General features: G+C 41.3%; 1 protein-coding gene across 6 annotated transcripts in view; it reads right to left on the reverse strand.

The window, feature by feature from the left end:
• Positions 1–20,409, reverse strand: part of INPP5A (inositol polyphosphate-5-phosphatase A) — a 390,659-nt gene that overhangs the window by 174,409 nt on the left and 195,841 nt on the right. For all 6 annotated transcript variants that reach the window (XM_061635624.1, XM_061635629.1, XM_061635628.1 and 3 more), the window contains 2 exons: positions 6,412–6,475; positions 507–610 (listed from right to left, as the gene is read on the reverse strand). In XM_061635624.1, the coding sequence (XP_061491608.1) occupies positions 507–610; positions 6,412–6,475 (168 nt within the window). The remainder of the gene's footprint in view (positions 1–506; positions 611–6,411; positions 6,476–20,409) is intronic.

Below are 20,409 nucleotides of genomic sequence, written 5' to 3' on the forward strand. Positions count from 1 at the left end.
ATGACTTCAACTCAAGTCCTCTGTGCTTGTCCATCCCTGTTCACTTGGACTGATTCTAAAAAAACTACACCTGAATGTCTCCCCATTGGTCAATCATCTGGCCTTAGGTCCAATGAAACCACTGTGAAATGTTAGTCATACGACTTACTAGAGTTCCACTGCTTTCAATAGGGACAAGTGCAACCCACTTAGACTAAATTGCTATACCCATGTGTGGGAGTAAGTCCCATGAAACTCAGTGAGGCTCACTTCTCAGCAGACATGTACAGGACTGCACTGTTAGTCTAGAATCAGCCCAATTCTTCCCAACCTGTTGCATGAGACCTAATAAGTTCACTTGTCTACCAGTGAGCATGCTGGAGACTATGCAATAATATTTTGCTTCTGAATCCAGTGGCAGAATTAACAGCTCCATAATTCAAGAATGGTGCCAAGCAACTCACTAGTGCAAATGACATCACAATCAAGCTGTTCATGATCTGGAATTTCCACTTGTCCATACTTACCTCAGGGAAATAATCCTGTGGGAACTTTTCTTTTTCCAGCATAGGTGTACTTTCTAATGTATCTGAGTAGATTTCTTTCCCCGTAACTTTTTTATACTTCTTAGCTAGGAAGAAATAAGGATCATTTAGAATGCCTCAATCACTGTAACTAGGTGTTAACATACACAATAACATACACAATAGAGGAAAAAACAGAGACAGAAATAATAGATTTTGATGCTGCTGAAAATTAATGCTGAATAAAGGTTTCAGAAGTTTTGCTTCATAGAAGTACAGTTGAAGCTCATGTTGTAAAATAACAACATGTTGAAGAAATCCATGTTTTCCATTTCATACAGTGGTACAGAGTTATATATTCAACAGCGCTCTTGTATCGTGATCTGCAAGACGCTATGCACATGTGCCTCCAGTTTGCTGTACCTTGCACTCTCTGACAGACTGACAGCATAATCCCACACATGCCTTGTCAGAAGAAACAAGCCCCATTGAATTCAATGGAACTTATTCCCAGACAGTAAAGGATCGCCGCCTGAGGCACTGATTTATAAGCACAGGTATCATGCCCCCCTCCTTACCTTTCCCAATCTAGCTGTAGAATCCATTCCACAGGGTATAATTGCAGACAGGGATTGGGACAGGGGGACACTTTCCTTCTTTAATTTTTAAATTTTATTTTAAATATTTTAAGATTGCCTTTCTGGGCAGATGACCATCAAAACAGATAACAATCAAACCAACAAAAGATAAAAAGAACAATAATAGAACATTTTAAAACTTAAAATGATCACTCATAACACCCCATATAACAGAGCTGGAAATAACATAACTCAACTGGACTAATAAACTTCATGTCTGGAAAGCCACGTAAAAAAGAGAAACTCTTCAGGGCCTTCCAAACAGCCTGCCATGTAGAAATTTGACACAGGTCCATTGGAAAGGAATTCCATAGCCTTGAGGCCACCATAGAGAATAACTTCTCCCTTGTAGCTACCCACCTTACTACCTAGGGGGTGGGCAGACCAGGAATGCCTTCAAAGCAGATCTTAAAGTGTGGGCAGGATAGTTCAATAAATAACTTAGACCCCTAGCACTGTAAATTAGGCCCTGAAATGCACTGGCAGCCAATGCAGTTAATGGAATAAAGATGTTCTGATGCTGGTCCTCGCCCCAGAAAGGACTCTGGCAGCTATGTTCTGGACCAGCTGACCCCACATAGAGCTCGTTACAGTAGTCTAGTCTGGATGTGACCAAACCAAGGATCACTATGGCAAGTTCAGCCCTCTCTAGATAGGGGTGCAGTCTGCATACCAGACGAAACTGGTAAAAGGCTCTCCTGGTCAATTATGCCACCTGGGCTTTTCTTACCAGTGCCAAATCCAGGGGCACTCCCAAACCGTGTACATGGACTTTCAGGGGAATGTCAGAACATCCAACATCAGCTGTAAACCACTTCTGGAGCTGGGGATCTCCAGAACTGGTTTCCACAAGTCACCAGCCCCCAGCTCTTCTGCTACAGTAGATGTGGGGTACCTGTGGCCCTTCAGATGTTGTGGGACTCTAGCATGGCTCCGGGATGATTGGAGCTGTAGTCTGACATACACCATCTAGATCCATCGCAATGTAGTTTCAGGCCTGGTTCGGCACTGAAACAGCCCTGGTTGCCCCAATTAATGACCTTTACCAGGAGAGAAACAAGTGGGAGTGCGACCCTTTTGGTTCTTCTTGACTTCTCAGTAGCTTTTGACACTATTAACCATGGTGTTCTTCTGGAATGACTCAGAGGGGTTGGAAGTGGCAGCAATATATTATGGTGGTTCTGCTCCTATCTGTAGGATCACTACCAAAATGTAGCACTCGGTCCCATGGCCTTTGAGCAATTATAAATCATCCAGCATCTAGCACAGCACATTATAATTGTTACAACAGGCAGCAAAATCATTAAGTGGTCTGCCAAGACCTTCAGAAATTTTCAAGTGGTCCATGGAGAAAAAAAGTTTGGGAACAACCGTCCTACGCTATACAACAATTATATGAAACTGTTGGAAGCTGTCATTTGGGGATTTGGAACATAATGCCATAAGTATGCTGATGACATGCAGTTCTATCTCTCAATTTCTTCACAATGAGGAGAGGCTGTGAAGATGTTGGACCTGTGTCCAGAAGCAGTGATGGATGGGGGTCAATAAACAGAGTTTGAATCCTGATAAGATAGAGGTTCTGTGAATGGGTGATTCCTGGGTCCAGGAATTAGGTGTACAACGTGTTCTTGGAGTGGTTGCACCCTCCCTGAAGGAATAGGTCCGTAGTCTAGGAGTACTCCTAGATTCCAACTTGTCACTGGAGTCTCATGTGGCTTATGCGGCTAGGACTGCTTATGCCCAGGTTAGGCTGATTCACCAATTATGGCTGTTCCTGAATTGGGATAGCCTTGCCTCAGTTGCCCATGTTCTGGTGACACCCCCCCCCAACCTGGACTACTGTAATGTGCTCTATGTGGGCTGCCCTTGAAGACAGCCCAGAGGCTGTAACTTGTACAGAATGAGACTGCTCGGTTGGTAAACGGGACCCTGTGTCACCAGTCCTGAGAGTCCTACATTGGTTGCCCATGAGCTACTGGGCCCAATTCAAGGTATTAGCACTAGCATACGAAGCCCTAAAAGGCTTGGAACACCAGACCCTAAAAGAGCACCTTCTCCAATCAACCACCTCAGGCCCTATGATCGGGGGGGGGCACCTGTAGGTGCTGCCACCACTGGGGACTGCCTTGTTGGTGGTGACAGGGACTTCTCAGTAATGATTCCCCATTTGTGGAATGCCCTCCCCACTAAAGTGTGTCAGTCTCCTTCATTATTAACTTTTAGAAGAAATTTAAAAACATTCCTGTTAATCCTGGCATTTGATGGCTCTCCCCAGCCACCCTGAAATTACTAGTTTTGAGAGTAGATAATTGCCTTTAGGAGATTTCAACTGTTGTTAGAAGGTTTTAGAAGTCAATTGTATTGTTTTAGGATTTACATATTTGCTGCCTTGGGCTTCTTTGGAGGAAAAGCAAAATATATATATAATAAATACATTTATTTATTATTTAATTTGTATCCTGCCCTTCCTCCCAGCAGGAGCCCAGGGCGGCAAACAAAGCACTAAGAACACTTTAAAACATCATAGTAAATAAACAACATCAAGAAAGCCACAGGTTCTCCATCCTTGTTCTACAGCATCTGCAAATCTGAATAACTCCCTCTCTTCTATATACTGTATACACTGGGTGGTACACTCAATCTAAGGAGCACGCACCAACAATATTATGCAAAATGAAATCAATGAAGTGGCAGTTCCAGGTGCCATCTCTTCTGTTCACCAGGTTTAGCTTGGTGTAGGATAGTCCTTTGCCTGTTGCTTCCCCCATCCCCAACTGTTGGAGCCAAGAAGAACCAGAGAGAAACTGGCAACATATTTGAACCTGTGTGATGCAGGCAAATGTTGAAAATAACCTTTTAATTTGTCAAATACAATGCATGTGCAAACTCTCTTTACAGCCTTTTTCCCCACAAAGGGCCAGGACACCTATCTGGAAGCACATGATATAACAATCTTGCTGAAGCTAAGGAGGTCTAGATTTGGTCAGTACCTAGAGCGGAGATTGCCTGATAATCTTACATAGACTACCTTGAGATCCATGGAAGAAAGGCAAGATATAAATGCAATTAAATAATAAATAAATTGCATTAGGATAAAGGTTAAATTTGTTGATGGAAGCAATCAGGTACAAAATCCAGATTTAGCATTAAAACTTGAGTGCATGTATCAGACATTTCCACAATTCACTTGATTAAGAGTGACCCATATCATTGTTCAACACCCATCAAACTGTTACAGGAGGAGCGAATGAGTGGATAGACAAATTAATCTCATTAAAAAGTTCTCATATCAGTGCCACCTTTCGGGGATAAAAACATACTATGATGAATCTTTGACATTATGTCTCAAGATTTTATTTGAACATCAAAAAAAAAGATGAGGATTTATGGCAGCTAAGCCTTGAAATGCAACATTCTCAGAACTGCTATTCCAATCCTTCAGTGAAGACAGACCCCCCTCCCCTTTCACTACCCTCAATTACAAAAAAGGGTGCAATCTATCTTGGACTAGAACAAGAACGATGAAATTGAACAACTGAGACAATTAGTCCACTTACAATTTCAATAATGTTTCAAATAAACGTTGTGCAAAGATGTAGACTGAAGGTGATCTGTCTCAATAAGCTAAATGAAGTTTATGAGATTTTTGTATTGAAACTAGAGCAGATTATCTTCCAAAACTTTTAACATTATCATAGCTGTTCCACACATTGGGAAAAGAGGAATTTAAACCTTCACATTAACTAACTTCAGCAAAGTTATGATTAGGTGTACTGTATATATAAGATACAAGAAAAAAAGAAATAAAAGTTCAATTAAAATTTGCCTGTGATGCCAGTGTGGTATAGAGGCTAGATTGGGCAGACCCAGGTTCAAATTCTGACTCAGCTATGAAACACACTGTGTGATGCTGGACACTGCCTCTCCAGGGGCCCAGACAGAGGCATTTCACCACACTTGCCACCTGTTCCTTTTAACTGTACTTATCAGGGATTAAACTAGGACATTCTGCATGCCCAATAAGCTACAGCTTTTCCCCGAAAACATGATGACTTTTGAGCCACACTCTCTTTCAGCCTCACAGAATTGTTATGATAGAAGGAGATAGAGAGGAGGAACCATCATTTCTGCACATAAGTCCTTGGAGAACTTATGTTTCAAATAATGAATTTTACAGATACTGTATTATATTGAAACTGTTACGGCCAGCATTTGTTCTGGTGACTTCTAGTAAAACAACCAATTAACCAACCTTTCCTTCATCCCTCAACAAACAGCCACAATTGTCAATAATGTTCCCAGAAGAAATGGACTTTCCATACATGCCATTTAAAGGTATATGGAAGACTAAAGTGTTTTCAGTCCGGGGAGCAGGGATATTTTTCAGCCTGCAGACCATGTTTCTTCATAGGCAGCCTTCCAGGGGCAGCATACCACTGCTAGATGTGGCACAAGTGGGTATGGCCAGATACACACTATTCTCCATTCTGGCAAGCAAGAGGTATTAACACAGTTCAAAGACACATTCCAGCCAGCTAGAGGAGACCCACAGAGCAGGCCTAGTGAGGGACATAGTCTGGAGCAATGGCCTATTCAGTCCTGAGGGCCATATAGAAATGCCTGGAGGGTCTTATTTGAGTCTAGACCTGAAGTTCCCACCCCTGTTTTAAGTGTGTACCTTAAAACGTAAAGTGTGAATGTATGTATAGGCTCATACTGGGAGAAAGGGTGGGATATAAATAAAATAAAATAAAAATAAATAAATTGCAAGAATCATACAGGTTCACTGGTCAGAGGGCTGGGATTGGCTGCAGCTCCTTGTCAAGTATACCCTCAGCTTTGTCCTGTTTAATGTGTGAAAATGGAAATGGACTGCTTTCAAGTCGATTCCGACTTATGGCGACCCTATGAATAGGGTTTTCATGATAAGCGGTATTCAGAGGGGGTTTACCATTGCCTTCCTCTGAGGCTGAAAGGCAGTGACTGGCCTAAGGCCACCTAGTGAGCTACATGGCTGTGTGGGGATTCGAACTTTAATCTCCCAGGTTGTAGTCTAACACTCTAACCACAATACCACACTGGCTCTCTTAATGTGTGAAAGCAATCCTAGAACAACAATGTGGGCTGCGCCTTTTAACTTTAGCAAAACAGAACAGTGTGACATTTACAATGCAGTCCTATACATCTCTACTCAGGAGTAAGCCCCGCAGACTTACTTCCAGATAAGTGTATACTGTAGCCTTATTGAACTTATTTCTTACATTTACCTTTAAAGTCGAATTGATAAATGTTTTTCAAGGATTCATGTAGAAAGTAAAAGCTTCCCAGTGCCTGTAAGACCAGAAAAATAAAGTAATCAAAATCTGAAGAAATCATTTTTAAAAACTTGAAACATAAACCATTTTAATTTTACTTGTTTGCATTCAGAAAGGATAATTAAAAGACTTGATATCAATAAACCCACAAATTCTTTTTCTTTAGTGTTTAAATGTGATATTATTGTTCAAAATCCATTTATTACCAATGACATCTGTAATTTTTAAAACATAAATATACTTGTGTAACTGGCAACAAAAATACAACAAACTTAAACAAGCACATAAAAAACCCTTAGGGATTTCTAGGAGCTCAGTGTTGAGAAAATGCAGTTGTGCCCAGGTAACTGTATTGTATTCCTGGTGAACAGGCCCTAAGTGCAACCTGGCTGGAGAGCAGCTGGTTCCACAGGAAAGCACACACCCACATATTCAGCCGGCATTCAGTTGCTCCCTATCTGTCTCTTCCTGTCCAGAAGCCTGAATTCTGTTCTATTCTGAAGAAAATACATCCTGTCTGTAGTAAGGTTGCCAGGTTCTTGGCCTGAGACTGATCCTGTATCTTTAGAAGTGCAGATGTTCTTGCAACACTGTGATGGGAAAAACCACAAGATGGGATTCTCCCTTCCCCCTGCACAACTTTTAAAGATACGGAAGACCTCTTGGTTACCAGGCCCGGCAAAAAAGCTAATAATAACAATAACAACAACAACAACAATAACAACAACAACAATAATACAAAAGCTAAGAAATCACTGCTATTAATCCGGAAGCTCCGCCCCCTAATCTCAGATATACAGGGGCTAGGTGTGGTGCAGTGAGGACCTGTTTATTTCTTTCAGAATTTATAAACTGCTCTACATTCAGAGAATACCCAAGCAGAGTACAGAAATAGAATACAAAACATAATAATATAATAAATACATTAAACATGAACACTGCAAGAATAAAATTGACTAATCTGGGAAGGCTTGGAGGAAACAAGTTTTCAACAAACATTGAAAATACAATATTGGTGGGCTTGCTTCACTTCTAAGGGTAGGGAACTCCAGAGAACTGGATGAGTCTTCAACTGATGCTTAAAATAGAACAATGAGGGGGCCAGCTGAACTTCCCCAGAGAGGAAGTTCCACAAATGAGGTGTCATCACAAAGAACGCCCTGCCTCATGTCGCTGAACTATGGGTCACACTTGTTAATGGGACAAGAGAGTCTTCTCATTTGATCTCCGAGCATGGGCCAGCAGGTACTGGGAGAAGAGATCCTTGTAAGTACTTCTACCTGTACATGCCCCTCCAAAGTATCATGGCGCTTCCATCACAAGCCAGTGTCCTGTACACTGTAATGGACCCTCCTTAAGGTTCCAGACCATCATGCATACCAGTTCTGTGTTACATCACAGTGAACTCTGGCAGAGAACTGGATGGAGCTCACAATGGAGTTTGGCAAATCCACCTAAAATCCTATGGTAGGTTCTACTCAGATGACAGCCCTTCCTCCTGTACTCTGCTAATTCTGTTTTGGATGGAATTTGGCAGTAAAACAGCTTTGAGAGAACAGGAGCTATTGATGACCAGGTTCTTACTTCACTATCCCCTTTGGTAGCACTTTAAACTTTGCGCCCCCCCCCATTATGTAACTCCAGAATAGACAAAACCTGAGCACAGGAATTCTCTCTAAGTGAAAGAGTACTAAGATCAAATAAATATCTGCAAGAAGAAGGCTTTCAAGAGCATTACTATCTAAAAAATTATCACTGTGATTCTTAGGATGTTAAAGGCCAGAGAATCATTAGAATATAACCAGGAGGCACAATCTACTTTTTATTAATTGCTAATGAAATTCTATTAAGATATTAAGGATTAGGTGTCAGCCTTTTTATCTTGTACAATGTTCTTCTTTTATTATTATTCTGTCAGTCTGTCCTTCTGTAGACCGGCTAACCTTGGAGGAGTCCTCTTCAAGAATGTCTGTCTGCCACTGCTACTTATTTACCTCCTCTGTGTATAAATGCATAATAAAAAAATTAGAACAACAACAATAAAAGAAAACCTGGCACAAGCTGCCTGGGTCACCAGAAAGTGTACCCATCAATTAAAAGTATGACAATCTTTTCCGTTGGATGAACTAATATGTCAAGGAGATGGGCAGGACCTCATGTTTGTGCTTTTGACAAATCAGCAAATGTTTAATCTCTAGATGTGCAGCTTCTCATAAATAATGCAGAAATCAGCGAGCCAAAACTCTGTTCTGCCAGAAGGGTATCCCTGTGTTCTCACTACTGAGCTTGTTTTCTTTTTTAAAGTCTAAAATAAAACAAAATGATCCTTTTGGTTACAAGCTCAGTCTCTTCTCTGTCACAAACACTCTGTGGAATCTATATCTAATCCAGATCTATATTTATATCTATACCTATATTTCCTGTCAACATTGCATTCATAAGTCAGTGAGAGAGATCAGTAGAGAACCACATGCTTTGCACGTAGAAGACCCCAATTCCTGCCATCTCAGGTTGAAGGAAAAACTCACGGCTGAGATCCTGGAGACAGTTTCAACCCAAGACATTCTGCTGCCTAAAATGGACCCTAAATGAAATTTTCCCTGCCCCAGATAGGACCAACAAAAATCTCCTTGCATCATTTAAATACCAGTTCTGACTTCATATATTCCCTCATTCCCTTCATGGTGATCCTTAATGCAAGACACTTCACATTGTCTGATGGCAGGTCTCATCCTGCTTTTGACAGTCAGAATACTATGCTTTATGGACCTATAGCCTGATTCAGTATAAAACAACATCATGAGAATTTATTTATTTATTTATTTAATAACTACTAGACATTTCAAGATTGGATAAAATTTAATTTTCCACTCAAAAATCCACCTTAAAAGCTTGTTAAGACACTTAATGTTCAATACACGTTTGTAACATATGCTTCATGAAGAAAGACATAAGAACATAAGAACATAAGAAGAGCCTGCTGGATCAGGCCAGTGGCCCATCTAGTCCAGCATCCTGTTCTCACAGTGGCCAACCAGGTGCCTGGGGGAAGCCCGCAAGCAGAACCCGAGTGCAAGAACACTTTCCCCTCCTGAGGCTTCCGGCAACTGGTTTTCAGAAGCATGCTGCCTCTGACTAGGGTGGCAGAGCACAGCCATCATGGCTAGTAGCCATTGATAGCCCTGTCCTCCATGAATTTGTCTAATCTTCTTTTAAAGCCGTCCAAGCTGGTGGCCATTACTGCATCTTGTGGGAGCAAATTCCATAGTTTAACTATGCGCTGAGTAAAGAAGTACTTCCTTTTGTCTGTCCTGAATCTTCCAACATTCAGCTTCTTTGAATGTCCACGAGTTCTAGTATTATGAGAAAGGGAGAAAAACTTTTCTCTATCCACTTTCTCAATGCCATGCATAATTTTATACACTTCTATCATGTCTCCTCTGACCCGCCTTTTCTCTAAACTAAAAAGCCCCAAATGCTGCAACCTTTCCTCGTAAGGGAGTCGCTCCATCCCCTTGATCATTCTGGTTGCCCTCTTCTGAACCTTTTCCAACTCTAGAATATCCTTTTTGAGATGAGGCGACCAGAACTGTACACAGTATTCCAAATGCGGCCGCACCATAGATTTATACAACGGCATGATGATATCGGCTGTTTTATTTTCAATACCTTTCCTAATTATCGCTAGCATGGAATTTGCCTTTTTCACAGCTGCCGCACACTGGGTCGACATTTTCATCGTGCTGTCCACTACAACCCCGAGGTCTCTCTCCTGGTCGGTCACCGCCAGGTCAGACCCCATGAGCGTATATGTGAAATTAAGATTGTTTGCTCCAATATGCATAATTTTACACTTGTTTATATTGAATTGCATTTGCCATTTTTCTGCCCATTCGCTCAGTTTGGAGAGGTCTTTTTGGAGCTCTTCGCAATCCCTTTTTGTTTTAACAACCCTGAACAATTTAGTGTCATCAGCAAACTTGGCCACTTCACTGCTCACTCCTAATTCTAGGTCATTAATGAACAAGTTGAAAAGTACAGGTCCCAATACCGATCCTTGAGGGACTCCACTTTCTACAGCCCTCCATTGGGAGAACTGTCAGTTTATTCCTACTCTCTGCTTTCTGCTTCTTAACCAATTTCTTATCCACAAGAGGACCTCTCCTCTTATTCCATGACTGCTAAGCTTCCTCAGAAGCCTTTGGTGAGGTACCTTGTCAAACGCTTTTTGAAAGTCTAAGTACACTATGTCCACTGGATCACCTCTATCTATATGCTTGTTGACACTCTCAAAGAATTCTAATAGGTTACTGAGACAGGACTTTCCCTTGCAGAAGCCATGCTGGCTCTGCTTCAGCAAGGCTTGTTCTTCTATGTGCTTAGTTAATCTAGCTTTAATCATACTTTCTACCAGTTTTCCAGGGACAGAAGTTAAGCTAACTGGCCTGTAATTTCCGGGATCCCCTCTGGATCCCTTTTTGAAGATTGGCGTTACATTTGTCACTTTCCAGTCCTCAGGCATGGAGGAGGACCCAAGGGACAAGTTACATATTTTAGTTAGCAGATCAGCAATTTCACCTTTGAGTTCTTTGAGAACTCTCGGGTGGATGCCATCCAGGCCCGGTGATTTGTCAGTTTTTATATTGTCCATTAAGCCTAGAACTTCCTCTCTCGTTACCACTATTTGTCTCAGTTCCTCAGAATCCCTTCCTGCAAATGTTAGTTCAGGTTCAGGGATCTGCCCTATATCTTCCACTGTGAAGACAGATGCAAAGAATTCATTTAGCTTCTCTGCAATCTCCTTATCGTTCTTTAGTACACCTTTGACTCCCTTATCATCCAAGGGTCCAATTGTCTCCCTAGATGGTCTCCTGCTTTGAATGTATTGATAGAATTTTTTGTTGTTGGTTTTTATGTTCTTAGCAATGTGCTCCTCAAATTCTTTTTTAGCTTCCCTTATTGTCTTCTTGCATTTCTTTTGCCAGAGTTTGTGTTCTTTTTTATTTTCTTCATTTGGACAAGACTTCCATTTTTTGAAGGAAGACTTTTTGCCTCTAAGAGCTTCCTTGACTTTGCTCGTTAACCATGCTGGCATCTTCTTGGCCCTGGCGGTACCTTTTCTGATCTGCGGTATGCACTCCAGTTGAGCTTCTAATATAGTGTTTTTAAACAACTTCCAAGCATTTTCGAGTGATGTGACCCTCTGGACTTTGTTTTTCAGCTTTCTTTTTACCAATCCCCTCATTTTTGTGAAGTTTCCTCTTTTGAAGTCAAATGTGACCATGTTGGATTTTCTTGGCAATTGGCCAGTTACATGTATGTTTAATTTAATAGCACTGTGGTCACTGCTCCCAATCGGTTCAACAACACTTACATCTCGCACCAGGTCCCGGTCCCCACTGAGGATTAAGTCCAGGGTTGCCGTCCCTCTGGTCGGTTCCATGACCAACTGGTCTAGGGAATAGTCATTTAGAATATCTAGAAACTTTGCTTCTTTGTCATGACTGGAACACATATGCGGCCAGTCTATGTCCGGGTAGTTGAAGTCACCCATTACTACCACATTTCCTAGTTTGGATGCTTCCTCAATTTCATATCTCATCTCCAGGTCTCCCTGAGCATTTTGATCAGGGGGACGATAGATCGTTCCCAGTATTAAGTCCCTCCTGGGGCACGGTATCACCACCCACAACGATTCTGTGGAGGAGTCTGCCTCTTTTGGGGTTTCGAGCTTGCTGGATTCAATGCCTTCTTTCACGTATAGAGCGACTCCGCCACCAATACGTCCTTCCCTGTCCTTCCGATATAGTTTATATCCAGGGATAACCGTATCCCACTGGTTTTCTCCATTCCACCAGGTCTCCGTTATGCTCACTATATCAATGCTCTCTTCTAAGACCAAGCACTCCAGTTCTCCCATCTTGGTTCGCAGGCTCCTAGCATTAGCGTACAGGCACTTGTAAGCAGTGTCTCTCTTCAAGCGTCTTTGGCACTTGTGGTTAGGCCTGTGGTAATTTTTCTCTTCTGAATTTATATCCTGTGCCCCTGCTCTCACAATGCCTACTTCTAGGCCTACCCCTTTTAAAATTTCATCATTTCTTTGGTTTTTATCCCAGGGGGGAGGTTTATTCCGAACCGGACCTTTCTCAGCTCCTGTCGGGTTTCCCCCCTCAGTCAGTTTAAAAGCTGCTCTGCCACCTTTTTAATTTTAAGTGCCAGCAGTCTGGTTCCATTCTGGTTCAAGTGGAGCCCGTCCCTTTTGTACAGGCCCGGCTTGTCCCAAAATGTTCCCCAGTGCCTAACAAATCCAAACCCTTCCACCCGACACCATCGTCTCATCCATGCATTGAGACTGCGAAGCTGGGCCTGTCTGGCTGGTCCTGCGCGTGGAACCGGTAGCATTTCAGAGAAAGCCACCTTGGAGGTCCTGGCTTTCAGCATCCTACTTAGCAACCTAAATTTTGCTTCCAGGACCTCACGGCTGCATTTCCCCATGTCGTTGGTGCCAATGTGCACCACAACCACTGACTCCTTCCCAGCACTGTCTACCAAACTATCTAAACGATGGGCGATATCCGCAACCTTCGCACCAGGCAGGCAAAACACCTTGCGGTCTACACGCCCATCACACACCCCACTGTCTATGTTCCTAATGATCGAATCACCCACTACAAGGATCCCTCCACCCCCTGGAGATATATCCTCGGCACGAGAGGATAGCTGCTCATCCCCCAAGGAATGGGTCCCTTCTAAGGGATCGTTTCCCTCTTCCTCAGCTGGATGCTCTCCTTCCCCGAGACCATCGTTGTCCATGATAGCAGGAGAGCTATCATCGTTGGAGTGGGACACAGCTATAACGTCCCTGAAGGCCTCCTCCACACACCTCTCTGCCTCTCTCAGCTTTTCCAGGTCCGCCACCTTGGCCTCAAGGAAATGAAGTCGTTCCCGGAGAGCCAGGAGCTCATTGCACCAAGAGCACACCCACGACTTCTGTCCAACAGGCAGATAGTCGTACATGCTGCAGGCGGTGCAAAACACTGGACAGCCCCCACACCCCTGCTGGCTTCTTACCTGCATAGTTTTGTTTAAGGTTTATTACGTCAATGGGTTGGAGACTGCGGTTTAGTTGAGGTCAGGGAACAGACGGGCAGAGTGGGGGGCCCTGGCCTCCTCGCCCTGCTGCCGAACTCGCTCTGCTGCTTAACTCGCCTTGACGCTTTGTCAGCTGGGACTCCCTCTAGGACACAATGAAGCGGAAATAGTGTTGAGACCTGACAGGAGGAAGAATAAAACTGAGGCAGAGTCAATCCTGGAACATTATGAAAAGGGGAAGTGATTTCTAAGGATGTATAGTGCACCTGTCCACACTATATAGACAACAGCATGTGGACAGGCCTTAAGACACCATCTTGAAAGTGTTGACTAAGCATCCTGTTAGAAGCCACCAAATCCTATAGTTATCATCCCCATATTCCAGAACATGTATTATTCTATGGATTTCTGTGGATTGGGTTTGCTGTACAGCTGCTCCACCATCACTCAGGTTACTGTTTTCAAGAGCTTCCAGCTCACTTCTGACTCTGGTATGTTTTGCTGATTTGGCTTTTAGAGAGTTCCTTTCTTGTACTCTTGTGCTTTTATGCTCTAGTCATCTCTCACATTCAGGGCTATTATTGAGGAATGGCAGCATTTCAGTGGCACAGTTTATGCTTTGCATGTAGAAGGTCCCAGTTTTAATCCTCAGCATCTCCAAGTAGGGTTGGGAAATACTCTTGTCTGAAATGATGGAGAGCTGATGCCAGTCACAGCAGACAAGACAGATGGACCAATGGTCTGGCGATACAAAGCAGCTACTGAGTGTCATGCTTTGAAATCTCTCAGGATTCAGTTATGCAGTTAGTGAGATTCTGTCTTAAAACAAGTAGTATGCAGGTGTTAAAACAGCTAGGATGCTGATATAGTTATCCAGCTGCTAAGCTTCCAGTGATACAGATATAGGGATGAGGGAGAAATTCTATTCAGTACGAATTTAAAAGCAAACCTACCTAATTTGCACTTTCCAAAATAATATAACTAAAACACAGCCCTCCTTTGAAATTCACACTTCTCTGAATTTTACAATCCAGTTCTCCAGCCAAGTAACATGTACAAAAATGCATATACTGGGGTACACAAGAATGCATATATTAGTGAAAATAACGTAATATGCATTAATTTAGGGAGAAATGTTTTGCAAAAATGTGGGTATTAGGCAATATTGTATACAAATTGTATTAGGAGAAATGTGTACTACAATGCAATATTTTTTTATGAAGCCTTTTTTTAAACTGCAAACTGATGTGGAAATGTGGAGTGCTGAACTTAAGACTGGAAAAATGAGAAACTGAGGGAATCCAAAACTGACAGATGTACCCATCCCTATATAGCGAGACTGAAACATCACTTTTTAGGTTCTGTTGGAAAGAGAAAAAAATCCCAGGTAAGGCTCCCTCTACAAGGAACCAGTAATTTTGAATTGGCACATATTGTTTATATACCATTTTTCCTCACTCAGAATAGTCTCTTACAGAGCAATCCTATGCATGTTCAGTCAACTGCCACTGAATACCCAAGTAAGTGTGTTCAGGACCTAAGTGAAACGCTGTACTTAGCAGTGCCAAATTCACTTACCACTGGAATATTCTTTGTTCAGAGGAAGACCAATTGTCCAAAACCCATTGGGCATATTTACAAACCACAATACCTTTTGTTCATTTTAACTGGCACTATTTGTAGTACCAGATTAGATTAGATTAGATTAGATTAGATTAGATTAGATTAAATAGATAGATAGATAGATAGATAGATAGATAGATAGATAGATAGATAGATAGATAGATAGATAGATAGATAGATAGATAGATAGATAGATAGATAGAGTTAAGTTTAATTATCATGAACTTCCAAGCATGGTAGATAGATACTGAATTTCAGTTTTTATAAGATAATTTCATTCTGCTGAATTGACTTTGTTTCTTAGCTCCTTGATCACATTTCTCAAAATATATAGCTGCCACAATTTCTTAGTGGCACAGCAGTTTGGAAAGCCCTATCATATGCAAATATTTATCAATGGAGGAAGCAGATTTGCTTGGCATGCATGGATCTGCTTCCACCAATGAAATTAATGGAGAAGCCCATATTCACAAAAGCTCCTTGTACATAAGTGTACACAAGGAGCTGTGGAATAGACTATGGTTGTCTATGCCAATACATATTTTTAGGTAAAACAGTATGTATCTATCCACACATATACATGCTTCTGAGCAGCCTTGAAATGTTTTCTAATGAAAACAGTATTTACATAGAGCAACAGTAACCAACTGTTCATTTGGTTGTTCATTAGGCTCAAGAGATTTTCAGCATGATACATTTTTATTCTAAATGTGGGAGGGGGGAAATCCATAGCTACAAACAGTGATACCAACAATGACTTTCCAGATATGGAAATGTTACTCTAATAAAAAAATGAAAATATCTATGAACTGTACAGACCATGGTGCCTATTTAATTGTTAATTAGATGCTGATCTATAGGTCATTTCATTTGTGCAAATTTAACACTACACGGAAGTACTTAAAATAAAATGTTTAAATGATTACTGCAGAGAGTAAACATTCACTGCACACTATCTTACTGAATGTGCTAGAGCTAATATTGCAATTATGAAGATTGCTTTAAATAAATGTAAAATAAATTGCCAATGACGACTCACAAAGTGTAATTCATGTAGTCATAAAATCCATAATTAGCTCTAATGAATATTTAAAGTCAAAGTTCAGCCTAACTTTTTCAATGTTTAACCTACTATATCAATATAGCCCAAAGAATCAATTTGTCATGGAAAATGACAGCATCTGAATATTAATTAGCATAGGTCACTGCTGACAGGAAGTCCTTATCTCTTGCCCGTCCCTTTGACTATAGTGCATGTCACCAGTATGTTTGTCACGTCTGATATTATTGATTACCTGCCTGTTTGGCCAAAAACAATTAAAAGAGGGTGTTTTTTTACATATTTATAAACCTGACTGTCAGGAGCACTTATTTTTCCATTAGAAAAATGTAGTCTATTAGCTGCCATATTTCAGTCTGAAGAGAAACAACAAATGAGGAGCTGCAATAACTCTAGACAGCATGACAACATTTTTACATAAAAGCATTCATTTATTGGTTAGGGTTTTTCTTTTAAAGAATATTTCATTGGGCTCTTTTGTGTTGCAAAGTATTGGGATGGATATAAAGGAGCCACTGTTATTAGACATAACCAGTTTTAAAAGCTAATTTGAAAATTGCGTCTCTTGTGTTGCTTAACAGCTTCATTTAGATGCAGATGGAATACATTTAGTTTTCACTTATAATTAAAAATATGTGAAGATGCAGCTTCATATTCTCCCGTTGCACTCTTCTGAACTACAGGCAAGTAAGCCAAACCATTTCACCTGTCTATCAACATAGTGCCAAAGCAGGTCCAGGATCTGGGGGTCAGGAACAGAGAGTAACAGATGCCCAAAGGAAGCTGGGGAAGGCATGGAGTTTCTTAGTAATTTCAACTAAAGTATTTTCAGTCCTCTGGATTGGGATTAATGTCTATTCTAAGTGGAAAAACTGACTGCGTACACAAATCAACTCATTAAAAAATAATATATCACTTTGTATCTGCAAACAAATTAAGTGTCCAGCAATTTATCATTTCCTGCATTAGCCTTATCAGCCAAAGTACACAGCATTAAACTGCTATTGTGCTTTGTTTTTACATCAGGCCTTGTCTATCTCATATGCAGGCATCTGGAACTTTAAAAGTGGATCAAATGATTTGTGTTAACTCTTTATCAATCCAACAGCTTGATCCTAAGACCAGCAGTCCCTGCAAATAATTATCTAACTCTGCAATGTAAAAGTTGCATTCATGAAGCAGGTATGTTAAAGCGTCACAGTTGGTCACGATCAGGTGCCAGAGTGCCTTAATTTCACTCTCTTTTAATTTAACATTTTTCAGAATGTGCAGTGTATGTTCCAAATATTCAGTGGCAGGTGCATACATACATTACAAAGAAGACTGCAAAATCCAAGCAGCCAATATATACTGTTTAAGAATCAACACTATATATGTAGTATATTTTAAGTTCCCTAGTCAGGTAACTGCAGGAAAGTTACCAAGGCAATCAGTCAACTGGCACCCCTCCTCAATGCTCTGGTCCCTCCAAAAAAAGTAAGGACCTCAAAATCCACAACAGAATGACAAGTGACAGAAGTGGTTGCAATTTGTTGGAGCCAATTTCAAATAGAAGAGTAGTCTCCCTGACACCTATGTCCAGATCAAGGCCGAAGGGCAATGATTACTTTCTTAAGTGTGAAATGTAGAAAGGCTGGTATGTTGCATTTAATGCAACTCTAGTTCCTCCACAAAGATATTTTGGAGTACCAGAAATGGAAAAAACATTTTGACAGACAACAGTGATTGAAAAACCATATTTTGCATGACTTATAGTGCAAGCCTACACATGTTTACTTAGAAGGAGATCCCACAGCACCAATGGGGCTTATCCCAAGTAAATATGTATAGGATTGCAGCCTTAATGTCCTGGTTCAAGCAGAACATATTTTGTCAATTTTAGAACAACTGCACTAGTTTTCAGGGACAATCAAAAGTGCTGTTTTTGCCCTTTAAAGCCTTTTTATGGCTTAAGACCAATGCACTCCAAGATCTACTGCAGGGATGAGGAACCTCAGGCCTAGGGCCAAATGCAACCCTCCAGGCCTCTCTAGCTAGTCCTCAGAACTCTCTCCAGGCTACATATCCTCCTGAGTGACATTCCTTAACAGCTGTTTCACACCCTTGAGTGTTTTTCCCATCTGGAATGTGTGCTTGAATTCTGATCATGCTTCTTGCTTGCCTGGATGGAGAATAGGGAAGGATATGTGAATGTGAAGAAACTAGCTTACTGCTCTGCCTACCTATGCCTCTGGTCCTGCCCACCACTGGCATGTGGCCCCTGGAAGGTTGCCCAGAAGGAATGTGGCCCTTGTGTCACCCACCTCTGATCTATTGTCATAAACATGTTAAAATGTTGCACCCTTTTCTCAGAGGTTTATCTCCAGGGTCATCCTTCTGTTGGCAATGATAAGGTGACCTGATATATGGCATTTCCAGTTTTTGGAATGCCCTTCTCAAGAAGGCATACAGAATGCCAGACAAAGACTCATTTAAAATTGCATAAATAATTCTGCTTACATGCTACCCCCTCCATTTTCCTTGCCAGAGAGAACCAGAATCAAAAAGTTTCATCTTTTTATTTAAACTAACCAGAGTGTTATATTTGAATGGCAGGAACTCTGGTTAGTTTAAACACTGGTTTGGTTAACAAGCCAAGATTACATACCATGGCTGGTTCCTGGCTTGTTTCAACAAACAACAGTTTAAGCTAACCAGAGGTCTCTCCAGTTCAGACATTGCAAACTCTGGTTAGTTTAAAACACAAAGCAAAAGCTTAATACTGCCTCCTTGCTGTCCTGGAAAGAGGAAAGGAAAGGGGGGGGGCGCAAGTCCAAGGTTTGAGCAGGGTTTTTCATATAACACTAAACCATTGCCTAGTGTGACCTTCACCAACCTGATGACCTCCAGATATTTAGGATTATAAACCCCATCATCCCTACCATTGGCTATGCTGGCTGGGGCTCAGGGCACCTGGATGGGGAAGACTGATTTAGTATTATGTCCAAACTGGCGCAATTGGAAAGTATGGGAGTTATCCTATCTAGAAGCCTCACAGGAGAAGAAAAGAAAATCTGACAAATTGGAGGAGAGGTTCCAAAACATCACTAGCCCATAGTTATTGGCAGCAGCAACACATCATAGTAAACCATAGTTAGTTAATGGCTGAACACACAAAAGGTGCCTACTTTGCTCCTCCCCTCTTACCGGTGTGAGCAACAAAGCATGGTTCTGGCTTAGTGTTAAATCCAACCTGAGGAGCCAAGCCTTGTTCTTTGCTTACCAATTGTGGTTTGTTGCTCCTGCTGCCCAGAGGGGAGGAGAAAAGCGGGAGCAATCTCCTCATTCACAGCAAACCATTAATTATGGTTTTTCATGATGTGTGAACTGGACCACTCATACTAAAACAAAGAACTTTTTCCACTTTACAAAGCTTTCCTGCCTGGTCATTTGACGCAACTTCTTGTCACATATCATCCTCCCTCAAGGGCCTGATCTACACATGCGGCAGAATTAGGTGATAGAAGTCTGTGACACTAGAGTGACTACAGGTGGGGGATGACATTCTCTTCTGTGTAAGAACTCCTGAAAATTGAATGCTCTTCTGCGTAAGAACTCATGCAAATTAAAACAAGCCTCATCAACCTAGCAATATAGGAGAAATGCTGTAGCCCACCTCACTTCTTATTGTTCTAGCTTTCTATCGTTAAAGAGTTGGGAAGACTGTGTGGAACATTTGGGGGAAGGTGGGAAAAACATATTCTGGCCTGTTCAGTAGAACTTCTACAGTATGTCGCATACTTTTCTGCCACAGAATAGAGTTTTAAGAGATGTGAAAATGGCACCTTACACCTCCACCTGTCTATGAACACTAAGTAATTGTGATCTTTTGTGTTTTAAAGAAAATATTGTTGTTACTCTGTCAAAAAATTAAGTCTAAAGTTGAACCACATTTACCATGATCACTTGACTTTAAGCAATTGTAATTAGAACACTGTCTGGCTTTAAATCAATTTAGTATTTCATGGATCTCTTCTGTTATAATAGACTCAGTGATGGCAAATTCAATTTGTTGAGAAGACATTATTGCCCATTTCATTTAGTATTATCTAGGCCATCTCTCAATGGGAAGGGTATCATGTGGTAAAAGGCTGTATTTAGCATGTCACAGTCACTAGATGCTGTTCTGTATCTCC

Source organism: Rhineura floridana, chromosome 7, assembly GCF_030035675.1.
Source record: "Rhineura floridana isolate rRhiFlo1 chromosome 7, rRhiFlo1.hap2, whole genome shotgun sequence".
Taxonomy (NCBI): Eukaryota; Metazoa; Chordata; class Lepidosauria; order Squamata; family Rhineuridae; genus Rhineura; species Rhineura floridana.